We start from the raw sequence: 14,196 nt of genomic DNA, 5'->3' as shown, positions 1-14,196 counted from the left end.
ATAATTGCGCATCAAAACTTCCAAATTACATATTACAGGTCGACGAAACTGGTCAAACTAAGTGCAGAATCAAGCTTCAGGATGTTATAAACGTACAAAACGAATGGCATTCCAACCGGACAATCCTAGTTCATCTGGGGCTGACTGGAACAAAGGAAGCTCTCTGTCCAAAGCGCGCCTTCACACACATGAAAATCCTTGCGACACCTACAGGTTTTCACCCCATTGGGTCAAAGTTCACAGCATATGCACCATTAAATGCTCTACTGAATGAGGACATCTAGTGTAAGACATAGGAAGTGTTTCCAGATCCATAACTGGTTGGGAAGGGAGGGGGCGATGATGTCAAAGTTGCCCCAACTTTCAGGATTCCAAAACTAGTTTGGAAGATTGCCTGCCCTGTGAGTTCTGTTATACTCACAGACATAATTCAAACGGTTTTAGAAGCTTCAGTGTTTTCTATCCAATAATAATAATAATATGCATATATTAGCAATTTAGGACAGATTTTTATGCAGTTTACTATGGGCACGCAATTCATCCAAAGGGGATATACCGCCCCCTATCCTTAAGTCATTATTAACTTTCACTGCTATGCGGATGACACACAGCTGTACATTTCAATGAAACATGGTGAAGCCCCAAAATTGCCCTCGCTAGAAGCATGTGTTTCAGACATAAGGAAGTGGATGGCTGCAAACATTCTACTTTTAAACTTGGACAAAACAGAGATGCTTGTTCTAGGTCCCAAGAAACAAAGAGATCTTCTGTTGAATCTGACAATTAATCTTAATGGTTGTACAGTCGTCTCAAATAAAACTGTGAAGGACCTCGGCGTTACTCTGGACCCTGATCTCTCTTTTGAAGAACATATCAAGACCATTTCAAGGACAGCTTTTTTCCATCTACGTAACATTGCAAAAATCAGAAACTTTCTGTCCAAAAATGATGCAGAAAAATTAATCCATGCTTTTGTCACTTCTAGGTTAGACTACTGCAATGCTCTACTCCCCGGATACCCGGATAAAGCACTAAATAAACTTCAGTTAGTGCTAAATACGGCTGCTAGAATCCTGACAAGAACCCCAAAATTTGATCATATTACTCCAGTGCTAGCCTCCCTACACTGGCTTCCTGTCAAAGCAAGGGCTCATTTCAAGGTTTTACTGCTAACCTACAAAGCATTACATGGGCTTGCTCCTACCTATCTCTCTGATTTGGTCCTGCTGTACATACCTACACGTACGCTACGGTCACAAGACGCAGGCCTCCTAATTGTCCCTAGAATTTCTAAGCAAACAGCTGGAGGCAGGGCTTTCTCCTATAGAGCTCCATTTTTATGGAACGGTCTGCCTACCCATGTCAGAGACGCAAACTCGGTCTCAACCTCTTCAGTGGGTCATATGATTGAATGTAGTCTGGCCCAGGAGTGGGAAGGTGAACGGAAAGGCTCTGGAGCAACGAACCGCCCTTGCTGTCTCTGCCTCTAACCCTATTACAGGGGCTGAGTCACTGGCTTACTGGAGCTCTCTCATACCGTCCCTGGGAGGGGTGCGTCACCTGAGTGGGTTGAGTCACTGATGTGATCATCCTGTCTGGGTTGCCCCCCCCCCCCTTGGGTTGTGCCGTGGCGGAGATCTTTGTGGGCTATACTCAGCCTTGTCTCAGGATGGTAAGTTGGTGGTTGAAGATATCCCTCTAGTGGTGTGGGGGCTGTGCTTTGGCAAAGTGGGTGGGGTTATATCCTTCCTGTTTGGCCCTGTCCGGGGGGTGTCCTCGGATGGGGCCACAGTGTCTCCTGACCCCTCCTGTCTCAGCCTCCTGTATTTATGCTGCAGTAGTTTATATGTCGGGGGGCTAGGGTCAGTTTGTTATATCTGGAGTACTTCTCCTGTCCTATTCGGTGTCCTGTGTGAATTTAAGTGTGCTCTCTCTAATTCTCTCTTTCTTTCTCTCTCTCGGAGGACCTGAGCCCTAGGACCATGCCTCAGGACTACCTGACATGATGATGTACAAAGGGCTATATAAATACATTTGATTTGTCTGAATGAACCTAGAGACACCAAAACATCCATGTTTAGAGAAGCTTGGAGATTATTCCACAAGTAAGGGGCAAAGAGCTGATTTACTGAACTCTGTACAGACCAAAGGAATTTCCAGAGTTAGCAATCCATGAGACTGTGTATGATAACCCTGACTCGTACATCTAATGGTTATTGTAGATGTTAGCTACAGAGGGAGTTTACAGTATGTAAAATAGCTTTATAAAGACAAAGAGAGCAACGAATTGACCTACGTGACCTCAGAGGGTCAGCCTACTTTATGATAGAGAATGCAGGGATGTGTACTGAACCTGTACCCATAATAAAACAAAGTGCTCTAGGCTTTAATGAAGTGGCAGCTGCATTCATATAGATGATTTTGCAATAGTCTAGGATCAGTAAGAACATTGATTGAATTATCTGTTTTGTACTATTTTAAGCGAGAGGCCAGACCTATTTCTATAGAAGAAGCCCCTTTTATTTTCAGCATCTTAATTCATGTTTTTCAAAAAGACAACTTAAGGTATATATTGATACACAGTACCAGGTACGTACACTTCAATCATTAAAATCATTTTTGTGTACTCTAGAAAACATACTTAGTTTTCCATGAATTCAATAATAATTTAAAGTCAAAAGGTGTTCTGCAAAATAATGAAAGCCTAATGTAGATCAGATAGAGCCTGATCAGCAGGGCGGGGCAATTGAGTACACAACAGTATCATCTGCATACAGGTGCAGGTAAAACTTTGTAATATTTATATATTTCTGACAAATTAATACAATAGTTGTTTAGACATTCTAACATAACACAATATCTAGATACAAAAAAATGTATATGCAACAGTTGAACGACAATTTCGACCCCCGTCGGGTGATGTATACAACTTCACGATACATTGGCTATTTTAGTATTCCTTTTGTCTTTTATTTTTACATGTAATCTAAAGTCTTCACAACCAAATGCATACAACTTTTCCATTCCCCCATGGCTATATAAACTGAACTCTAGGTTTCATTTGCGTTATGATTTAGAATTGAAAGTTTCTACCATGCCTCTCTGCAGATCCTCTCAAGCTCTGTCAGGTTGGATGTGGAGCTTTGCTGGACAGCTATTTTCAGTTCTCTCCAGAGATGTTTGATCGGGTTTAAGTCCGGGCTATGGCTGGGCCACTCAATGGTGCCAGGTTTCCTCCAGACGTGACGCTTGCCATTCAAGCCAAAGAGTTCATTCTTGGTTTAATCAGACCAGAGAATCTTGTTCATGGTTTTAGAGTCTTTAGGCAGACTCCAAGCCGGCTGTGATGTGCTTTTTACTGAGGAGAGGCTTCCACCTCTCCACACTACCATAAAGCCCTGATTGGTGGAGTGCTGCAGAGATGGAACTCTCGAGCTCTGTCAGAGTGACAATCGGGTTCTTGATAACCTCTGACCAAGGCCCTTCTCCCCCGATTGCTCAGTTTGGCCCGGCGGCCAGCTCTAGGAAGAGTCTTGGTGGTTCCAAAGCTCTTCCATTTATAAACGATCGAGGCGACTGTTCTTAGGGACCTTCAATGCTTCAGACATTTTAGTACACTTCCCCAGAGCTCTTCAATCAGGGATTTATCTGACAGTCTCACTGTATACAATGCATGCCTACATCTAAAGTATGAACATATGAGGAATGTCTGACCCCATCACAAATGCTCTTATGTAGACCCAAGCTTTTATTTTAATCAGTAGCAAATGTAAAAGATAAGAAAACCAAAGAATTAACTGAACAGTAGTCATTTTTACTACGGACTGCACACAACCTGTTCTCAATTAGCAAGCAATGGACATGAAACATTTCAAAGAGACAAGGCATTTTTTAAAGTAAGTTGTTTATTGATTCCATCACACTAGAGTAGCAAGAGCACCAGCAACTTCCTGGTCTAAAAAGCAGAAAGAAATGCAAACAGTGTCAGCAACACAGAATGTTAAGTAACCAATGTCAAAAACAATACTCACCATTAGAGCTTCTAGAGGATGAATCCATTATATTTCCCTGTTGATAGATATATGATTAGTACAAAGTCCTTCAAATTCAGAGAGCAAAGTTCAGAGCAGGTTAAAGTGAAACATTACCTTGCAGAATCCTTCACTAGTGTTGGATATATGCTTGGTGCACCAATGCCAACATAACCGTCCTTGGGAGCATTTCCACTGTCAACAGGCATTGCCTCCCTAGGAGTGTAGCTGATTTGTGAAAAGATAGTTCTGCCATTCTTGTAGTGCGATTTGGAACTGTAGGAAGAGATTGGGATGACACCTGACTGTTCAATGCTGGCCTGAGAACTACCAGAGGCATCATCTTCAGTTCTTTCGTAGTGCTTCTGCTGAGACAATGGGGCCAGTTGCTGCTGGGAAATTTGGCCTACATGCCATAATTGCTGAGGAATGGGGTTGGGTAGCTGCTGGGCCATTTGAGCTGGATACCTCACTTGCTGAGGCTCGACTGCCAGTTCCTTCTGCTGCTGGGGCTCGACTGCCAGTTCCTTCTGCTGCTGGGGCTCGACTGCCAGTTCCTTCTGCTGCTGGGGCTCGACTGCCAGTTCCTTCTGCTGCTGGGGCTCGACTGCCAGTTCCTTCTGCTGCTGGGGCTCGACTGCCAGTTCCTTCTGCTGCTGGGGCTCGACTGCCAGTTCCTTCTGCTGCTGGGGCTCGACTGCCAGTTCCTTCTGCTGCTGGGGCTCGACTGCCAGTTCCTTCTGCTGCTGGGGCTCGACTGCCAGTTCCTTCTGCTGCTGGGGCTCGACTGCCAGTTCCTTCTGCTGCTGGGGCTCGACTGCCAGTTCCTTCTGCTGCTGGGGCTCGACTGCCAGTTCCTTCTTCTGCTGGGGCTCGACTGCCAGTTCCTTCTGCTGGGGAAATTGAGATGGATGCCACACGAGCGGAGGCTGCTGGAGAATGGAGGCCTGTAGCTTCTGTGGCATGGCGGTCAGCTCCTTCTGTTGAGGTTCAGTGGCCGGTTGCTTCTGCTGCAGGGGAATTTGAGCTGGCGTGGTGGATGGTGGCTTCTGCTGAGGTTCAGTGGCTGTTCGATTCTTGGACATTTTAGCTGGATGCCACACCTGCTGAGGTTGCTGGGTTATGGTGGTTGGTTCCTTCTGCAGTAGAGGCATAGGGGCCAGTTGCTTCTGCTGGGGAAACTGAGCTGGATGCCACACCTGCTGAGGTTGCTGGGTTATGGTGGTTGGTTCCTTCTGCAGTAGAGGCATAGGGGCCAGTTGCTTCTGCTGGGGAAACTGAGCAGGATGCCACACTTGCTGGGGCACGTCGGTCGTTTGCTTCTGCCTCAGGGGCATTTGACGAGGATGCCACACTTGCTGGGGCACGACGGTCGGTTGCTTCTGCTGCATTTGAGCTGGATGCCACACTTGCTGGGGCACGGTGGTCAGTTGCTTCTGCTGCAGGGGCATTTGAGAAGGATGCCACACTTGCTGGGGCACGGCGGTCGGTTGCGTCTGCTGCAGGGCCATTTGAGGAGGATGCCACACTTGCTGGGGCACGGCGGTCGGTTGATTATGCTGCAGGGGCATTTGAGGAGGATGCCACACTTGCTGGGGCACGGCAGTCGGTTGCTTCTGCTGCATTTGAGCTGGATGCCACACTTGCTGGGGCACGGCGGTCGGTTGCTTCTGCTGCAGGGGCATTTGAGGAGGAAGCCACACTTGCTGGGGCACGGCGGTCGGTTGATTATGCTGCAGGGGCATTTGAGGAGGATGCCACACTTGCTGGGGCACGGCAGTCGGTTGCTTCTGCTGCATTTGAGCTGGATGCCACACTTGCTGGGCACGGTGGTCAGTTGCTTCTGCTGCAGGGCCATTTGAGGAGGATGCCACACTTGCTGGCGCAAGGCAGTCGGTTGCTTCTGCTGCATTTGAGCTGGATGCCACACTTGCTGGGGCACGTTGGTCTGTTGCTTCTGCTGCATTTGAGCTGGATGCCACACTTGCTGGGGCACGGCGGTCGGTTGCTTCTGCTGCAGGGGCAATTGAGGAGGAAGCCACACTTGCTGGGGCACGGCGGTCGGCTGCTTCTGCTGCAGGGGCAATTGAGGAGGAAGCCACACTTGCTGGGGCACGGCGCTCGGTTGCTTCTGCTGCAAGGGCATTTGAGGAGGAAGCCACACTTGCTGGGGCACGGCGGTCGGTTGCTTCTGCTGCAGGGGCATTTGAGGAGGATGCCACACTTGCTGGGGCACGGCGCTCGGTTGCTTCTGCTGCAAGGGCATTTGAGGAGGAAGCCACACTTGCTGGGGCACGCCGATCGGTTGAATATGCTGCAGGGGCATTTGAGGAGGATGCCACACTTCCTGGGGCACAGCGGTTGTTTGCAGTGGCATTTGAGAAGGATGCCATACTTGCTGGGGCACAGCGGTCGGTTGCTTCTGCTGCAGGGGCAATTGAGGAGGAAGCCACACTTGCTGGGGCACGGTGGTCGGTTGCTTCTGCTGCAGGGGCATTTGAGGAGGATGCCACACTTGCTGGGGCACAGCGGTCGGTTGCTTATGCGTCAGCATGTGAGCTTGATGCCACACTTGCTGGGGCACGGCGGTCGGTTGCTTCTGCTGCAGGGGCTTTTTAGCAGGATGCCACACTTGCTGGGGCACAGCGGTCGGTTGATTATGCAGCAGGGGGCATTTGAGGAGGATGCCACACTTGCTGGGGCACAGCGGTTGTTTGCAGGGGCATTGAGAAGGATGCCATACTTGCTGGGGCACGGCGGTCGGTTGCTTCTGCTGCAGGGGCATTTGAGGAGGATGCCACACTTGCTGGGGCACGGCGGTCGGTTGCTTCTGCTGCAGGAGCATTTGAGGAGGATGCCACACTTGCTGGGCACGGCGGTCGGTTGCCTCTGCTGCTGAGCTTCTGCGGCCAGTTGCTTCTGCTGCAGGGGCTTTTGAGCAGGACGCCACACTTGCTGGGGGCACGGCGGTCGGTTGCTTATGCGTCAGCATGTGAGCTTGATGCCACACTTGCTGGGGCACGGCGGTCGGTTGCTTATGCGTCAGCATGTGAGCTTGATGCCACACTTGCTGGGGCACGGCGGTCGGTGGTTGTGTCAGCATGTGAGCTTGATGCCACACTTGCTGGGGCACAGTTGTCGGTTGCCTCTGCTGCTGAGTTTCTGCGGCCAGTTGCTTCTGATGCAGGGGCAATTGAACTGGATACCACACTTGCTGAGGTTGCTGGGACATGGGGGCCAGTTCCTTCCGCAGGATGGCGGCCGGATGTTTCTGTTGCGCTTGCATTTGAGATTTATAATTGCCATATCCTAGAGACCGAAGTGATCCTGCATAGAGCCATGCTGCATTAGAATCCAGTGCATTTATGCTGCAGTAGTTTAAATGTCGGGGGGCTAGGGTCAGTTTGTTATATCTGGAGTACTTCTCCTGTCCTATTCGGTGTCCTGTGTGAATTTAAGTGTGCTCTCTCTAATGTCTCTCATTCTTTCTCTCTGGAGGACCTGAGCCCTAGGACCATGCTTAAGGACTACCTGACATGATGATGTACAAAGGGCTATATAAATACATTTGATTTGTCTGAATGAACCTAGAGACACCAAAACATCCATGTTTAGAGAAGCTTGGAGATTATTCCACAAGTAAGGGGCAAAGAGCTGATTTACTGAACTCTGTACAGACCAAAGGAATTTCCAGAGTTAGCAATCCATGAGACTGTGTATGATAACCCTGACTCGTACATCTAATGGTTATTGTAGATGTTAGCTACAGAGGGGAGTTTACAGTATGTAAAATAGCTTTATAAAGACAAAGAGAGCAACGAATTGACCTACGTGACCTCAGAGGGTCAGCCTTACTTTATGATAGAGAATGCAGGGATGTGTACTGAACCTGTACCCCATAATAAAACAAAGTGCTCTAGGCTTTAATGAAGTGGCAGCTGCATTCATATAAGAATGATTTTGCCAATAGTCTAGGATCAGTAAGAACATTGATTGAATTATCTGTTTTGTACTATTTTAAGCGAGAGGCCAGACCTATTTCTATAGAAGAAGCCCCTTTTATTTTCAGCATCTTAATTCATGTTTTTCAAAAAGACAACTTAAGGTATATATTGATACACAGTACCAGGTACGTACACTTCAATCATTAAAATCATTTTGTGTACTCTAGAAAACATACTTAGTTTTCCATGAATTCAATAATAATTTAAAGTCAAAAGGTGTTCTGCAAAATAATGAAAGCCTAATGTAGATCAGATAGAGCCTGATCAGCAGGGCGGGGCAATTGAGTACACAACAGTATCATCTGCATACAGGTGCAGGTAAAACTTTGTAATATTTATATATTTCTGACAAATTAATACAATAGTTGTTTAGACATTCTAACATAACACAATATCTAGATACAAAAAAATGTATATGCAACAGTTGAACGACAATTTCGACCCCCGTCGGGTGATGTATACAACATCACGATACATTGGCTATTTAGTATTCCTTTTGTCTTTATTTTTACATGTAATCTAAAGTCTTCACAACCAAATGCATACAACTTTTCCATTCCCCCATGGCTATATAAACTGAACTCTAGGTTTCATTTGCGTTATGATTTAGAATTGAAAGTTTCTACCATGCCTCTCTGCAGATCCTCTCAAGCTCTGTCAGGTTGGATGTGGAGCTTTGCTGGACAGCTATTTTCAGTTCTCTCCAGAGATGTTTGATCGGGTTTAAGTCCGGGCTATGGCTGGGCCACTCAATGGTGCCAGGTTTCCTCCAGACGTGACGCTTGCCATTCAAGCCAAAGAGTTCATTCTTGGTTTAATCAGACCAGAGAATCTTGTTCATGGTTTTAGAGTCTTTAGGCAGACTCCAAGCCGGCTGTGAGTGCTTTTTACTGAGGAGAGGCTTCCACCTCTCCACACTACCATAAAGCCCTGATTGGTGGAGTGCTGCAGAGATGGAACTCTCGAGCTCTGTCAGAGTGACAATCGGGTTCTTGATAACCTCTGACCAAGGCCCTTCTCCCCCGATTGCTCAGTTTGGCCCGGCGGCCAGCTCTAGGAAGAGTCTTGGTGGTTCCAAAGCTCTTCCATTTATAAACGATCGAGGCGACTGTTCTTAGGGACCTTCAATGCTTCAGACATTTTAGTACACTTCCCCAGAGCTCTTCAATCAGGGATTTATCTGACAGTCTCACTGTATACAATGCATGCCTACATCTAAAGTATGAACATATGAGGAATGTCTGACCCCATCACAAATGCTCTTATGTAGACCCAAGCTTTTATTTTAATCAGTAGCAAATGTAAAAGATAAGAAAACCAAAGAATTAACTGAACAGTAGTCATTTTTACTACGGACTGCACACAACCTGTTCTCAATTAGCAAGCAATGGACATGAAACATTTCAAAGAGACAAGGCATTTTTTAAAGTAAGTTGTTTATTGATTCCATCACACTAGAGTAGCAAGAGCACCAGCAACTTCCTGGTCTAAAAAGCAGAAGAAATGCAAACAGTGTCAGCAACACAGAATGTTAAGTAACCAATGTCAAAAACAATACTCACCATTAGAGCTTCTAGAGGATGAATCCATTATATTTCCCTGTTGATAGATATATGATTAGTACAAAGTCCTTCAAATTCAGAGAGCAAAGTTCAGAGCAGGTTAAAGTGAAACATTACCTTGCAGAATCCTTCACTAGTGTTGGATATATGCTTGGTGCACCAATGCCAACATAACCGTCCTTGGGAGCATTTCCACTGTCAACAGGCATTGCCTCCCTAGGAGTGTAGCTGATTTGTGAAAAGATAGTTCTGCCATTCTTGTAGTGCGATTTGGAACTGTAGGAAGAGATTGGGATGACACCTGACTGTTCAATGCTGGCCTGAGAACTACCAGAGGCATCATCTTCAGTTCTTTCGTAGTGCTTCTGCTGAGACAATGGGGCCAGTTGCTGCTGGGAAATTTGGCCTACATGCCATAATTGCTGAGGAATGGGGTTGGGTAGCTGCTGGGGCCATTTGAGCTGGATACCTCACTTGCTGAGGCTCGACTGCCAGTTCCTTCTGCTGCTGGGGCTCGACTGCCAGTTCCTTCTGCTGCTGGGGCTCGACTGCCAGTTCCTTCTGCTGCTGGGGCTCGACTGCCAGTTCCTTCTGCTGCTGGGGCTCGACTGCCAGTTCCTTCTGCTGCTGGGGCTCGACTGCCAGTTCCTTCTGCTGCTGGGGCTCGACTGCCAGTTCCTTCTGCTGCTGGGGCTCGACTGCCAGTTCCTTCTGCTGCTGGGGCTCGACTGCCAGTTCCTTCTGCTGCTGGGGCTCGACTGCCAGTTCCTTCTGCTGCTGGGGCTCGACTGCCAGTTCCTTCTGCTGCTGGGGCTCGACTGCCAGTTCCTTCTGCTGCTGGGGCTCGACTGCCAGTTCCTTCTTCTGCTGGGGCTCGACTGCAGTTCCTTCTGCTGGGGAAAATTGAGATGGATGCCACACGAGCGGAGGCTGCTGGAGAATGGAGGCCTGTAGCTTCTGTGGCATGGCGGTCAGCTCCTTCTGTTGAGGTTCAGTGGCCGGTTGCTTCTGCTGCAGGGGAATTTGAGCTGGCGTGGTGGATGGTGGCTTCTGCTGAGGTTCAGTGGCTGTTCGATTCTTGGACATTTTAGCTGGATGCCACACCTGCTGAGGTTGCTGGGTTATGGTGGTTGGTTCCTTCTGCAGTAGAGGCATAGGGGCCAGTTGCTTCTGCTGGGGAAACTGAGCTGGATGCCACACCTGCTGAGGTTGCTGGGTTATGGTGGTTGGTTCCTTCTGCAGTAGAGGCATAGGGGCCAGTTGCTTCTGCTGGGGAAACTGAGCAGGATGCCACACTTGCTGGGGCACGTCGGTCGTTTGCTTCTGCCTCAGGGGCATTTGACGAGGATGCCACACTTGCTGGGGCACGACGGTCGGTTGCTTCTGCTGCATTTGAGCTGGATGCCACACTTGCTGGGGCACGGTGGTCAGTTGCTTCTGCTGCAGGGGCATTTGAGAAGGATGCCACACTTGCTGGGGCACGGCGGTCGGTTGCGTCTGCTGCAGGGCCATTTGAGGAGGATGCCACACTTGCTGGGGCACGGCGGTCGGTTGATTATGCTGCAGGGGCATTTGAGGAGGATGCCACACTTGCTGGGGCACGGCAGTCGGTTGCTTCTGCTGCATTTGAGCTGGATGCCACACTTGCTGGGGCACGGCGGTCGGTTGCTTCTGCTGCAGGGGCATTTGAGGAGGAAGCCACACTTGCTGGGGCACGGCGGTCGGTTGATTATGCTGCAGGGGCATTTGAGGAGGATGCCACACTTGCTGGGGCACGGCAGTCGGTTGCTTCTGCTGCATTTGAGCTGGATGCCACACTTGCTGGGGCACGGTGGTCAGTTGCTTCTGCTGCAGGGCCATTTGAGGAGGATGCCACACTTGCTGGCGCAAGGCAGTCGGTTGCTTCTGCTGCATTTGAGCTGGATGCCACACTTGCTGGGGCACGTTGGTCTGTTGCTTCTGCTGCATTTGAGCTGGATGCCACACTTGCTGGGGCACGGCGGTCGGTTGCTTCTGCTGCAGGGGCAATTGAGGAGGAAGCCACACTTGCTGGGGCACGGCGGTCGGCTGCTTCTGCTGCAGGGGCAATTGAGGAGGAAGCCACACTTGCTGGGGCACGGCGCTCGGTTGCTTCTGCTGCAAGGGCATTTGAGGAGGAAGCCACACTTGCTGGGGCACGGCGGTCGGTTGCTTCTGCTGCAGGGGCATTTGAGGAGGATGCCACACTTGCTGGGGCACGGCGCTCGGTTGCTTCTGCTGCAAGGGCATTTGAGGAGGAAGCCACACTTGCTGGGGCACGCCGATCGGTTGAATATGCTGCAGGGGCATTTGAGGAGGATGCCACACTTCCTGGGGCACAGCGGTTGTTTGCAGTGGCATTTGAGAAGGATGCCATACTTGCTGGGGCACAGCGGTCGGTTGCTTCTGCTGCAGGGGCAATTGAGGAGGAAGCCACACTTGCTGGGGCACGGTGGTCGGTTGCTTCTGCTGCAGGGGCATTTGAGGAGGATGCCACACTTGCTGGGGCACAGCGGTCGGTTGCTTATGCGTCAGCATGTGAGCTTGATGCCACACTTGCTGGGGCACGGCGGTCGGTTGCTTCTGCTGCAGGGGCTTTTTAGCAGGATGCCACACTTGCTGGGGCACAGCGGTCGGTTGATTATGCAGCAGGGGCATTTGAGGAGGATGCCACACTTGCTGGGGCACAGCGGTTGTTTGCAGGGGCATTTGAGAAGGATGCCATACTTGCTGGGGCACGGCGGTCGGTTGCTTCTGCTGCAGGGGCATTTGAGGAGGATGCCACACTTGCTGGGGCACGGCGGTCGGTTGCTTCTGCTGCAGGAGCATTTGAGGAGGATGCCACACTTGCTGGGGCACGGCGGTCGGTTGCCTCTGCTGCTGAGCTTCTGCGGCCAGTTGCTTCTGCTGCAGGGGCTTTTGAGCAGGACGCCACACTTGCTGGGGCACGGCGGTCGGTTGCTTATGCGTCAGCATGTGAGCTTGATGCCACACTTGCTGGGGCACGGCGGTCGGTTGCTTATGCGTCAGCATGTGAGCTTGATGCCACACTTGCTGGGGCACGGCGGTCGGTGGTTGTGTCAGCATGTGAGCTTGATGCCACACTTGCTGGGGCACAGTTGTCGGTTGCCTCTGCTGCTGAGTTTCTGCGGCCAGTTGCTTCTGATGCAGGGGCAATTGAACTGGATACCACACTTGCTGAGGTTGCTGGGACATGGGGGCCAGTTCCTTCCGCAGGATGGCGGCCGGATGTTTCTGTTGCGCTTGCATTTGAGATTTATAATTGCCATATCCTAGAGACCGAAGTGATCCTGCATAGAGCCATGCTGCATTAGAATCCAGTGCAGGAGACCAATCACCTAGGTTAAAAATATAATCTGTAAAATGCCAGCATTTGAAAGTTAAGCAACTGCGTAGCTGTTATTTGAAATGAACTCACCTTCTGATGTAGAACACGTTATCCCTCCAATTAGCAGGCAACAAAGCCAAGAAATGCTTAAGGAAAAATAATGTATGTCATAAACATTGCTACCTGTAACACCTGAAGGACAAGGGAAACAAACTTAATCAATACTTAAAAACATACCTGAAAGCGATTCCAATCATCACGGCCATTTTGCCCTCAAAACCTCACCAGTATTCAGAACTAATGGTAGGCATATGTCCTACCAGAATATCCCTTTTACTATATTTGCCAGATGTTTGGTTGCTCCTTTTAAAGGAATCCCAGACCCTTCTAATGTCGTTGGCTAATTAAGGACACCTGTCAGCCACTGAACTACATTCAATTTCTATTTCCAAATTGACCCCTAAATCCTACACCTTGGTCTAAACACAAGGATTTAATAGGGATAAGCAATATGGCCACAATTGCATCCAGCCTATCAGAAGGCAAGGTGAAGCAATTAACATATTGCTTTACCCTATCTGATCATTTCAAATGCCCATAAGTGACTAAGTGGTAGGTGTAGGAGCTAGGGGTTGATTTGGAATGCAGATATTTACTCAGGTCTGGTTGATTCTCTAATTGAGATCCTGACAGGTTTGACAGCCCTTACTCTAAAGCACGTGTCAAACTCATTACACGGAGGGCCGAGTGTTTGCGGATTTTCACTCCTTCCTTGTACTTGATGGCTGAATTAAGGCCACTAATTACTCCCCTCACCTACAGTAGTTGTCTTGGTCTTAAATGAAAGGAAAAAACAAAAACCTACAGACACTAGGCCCTCCATGGAATGAGTTTGACACCCCTGCTCTAAAGTAGGAAACACATTTTGTCTTGGCACTTCATTGATCGGTTTAAATGATTGCTTGTACAACATTCACTTGGTTCATTTGAAGATTAGAGGCTGAATGAGCAGTTAGGCACCCTTATTTTACACATGCCTTCTTTTCAACCGCGTGTTTCATTCAGCATAGCAACATTCGATGGATAACAGTTTCATTTGCCTGTTCAGCCTGTACATTAATGATCTGCCTTCTGTCTGTACTGGGTCTGAAGTTCAAATGTATGCAGATGATACAGTGATATATGTGCATGCAAAGAGCAAACAACAAGCTGCACAAGAACTCACTACTGTA

At 48.9% G+C, this 14,196-nt stretch overlaps 2 protein-coding genes across 2 annotated transcripts; both read right to left on the bottom strand.

Moving 5' to 3' along the window:
* Positions 1–3,885: 3,885 nt before the first annotated feature.
* LOC116367572 (mediator of RNA polymerase II transcription subunit 15-like) lies at positions 3,886–6,977 on the bottom strand. The gene is made up of 3 exons (XM_031818905.1): positions 4,149–6,977; positions 4,032–4,068; positions 3,886–3,955 (listed from the first exon to the last, which is right to left on the bottom strand). The coding sequence occupies exons 1-2, from the start codon at positions 6,422–6,424 to the stop codon at positions 4,059–4,061; spliced, it is 2,286 nt and encodes a 761-aa protein (XP_031674765.1). The 5' UTR covers positions 6,425–6,977; the 3' UTR covers positions 3,886–3,955; positions 4,032–4,058.
* A 2,475-nt stretch (positions 6,978–9,452) lies between these two features.
* LOC116367571 (mediator of RNA polymerase II transcription subunit 15-like) lies at positions 9,453–13,337 on the bottom strand. Its single transcript, XM_031818904.1, has 5 exons — positions 13,202–13,337; positions 13,055–13,110; positions 9,715–12,974; positions 9,598–9,634; positions 9,453–9,522 (listed from the first exon to the last, which is right to left on the bottom strand). Exons 1-3 carry the CDS (start codon positions 13,228–13,230, stop codon positions 9,943–9,945), a joined length of 3,117 nt encoding a protein of 1,038 aa, XP_031674764.1. The 5' UTR covers positions 13,231–13,337; the 3' UTR covers positions 9,453–9,522; positions 9,598–9,634; positions 9,715–9,942.
* Positions 13,338–14,196: the final 859 nt, after the last annotated feature.

The sequence above is a fragment of the Oncorhynchus kisutch genome, unplaced genomic scaffold (assembly GCF_002021735.2).
Source record: "Oncorhynchus kisutch isolate 150728-3 unplaced genomic scaffold, Okis_V2 scaffold1706, whole genome shotgun sequence".
Classification (NCBI taxonomy): Eukaryota; Metazoa; Chordata; class Actinopteri; order Salmoniformes; family Salmonidae; genus Oncorhynchus; species Oncorhynchus kisutch.
This window is presented reverse-complemented; position numbering and strand designations above follow the sequence as displayed.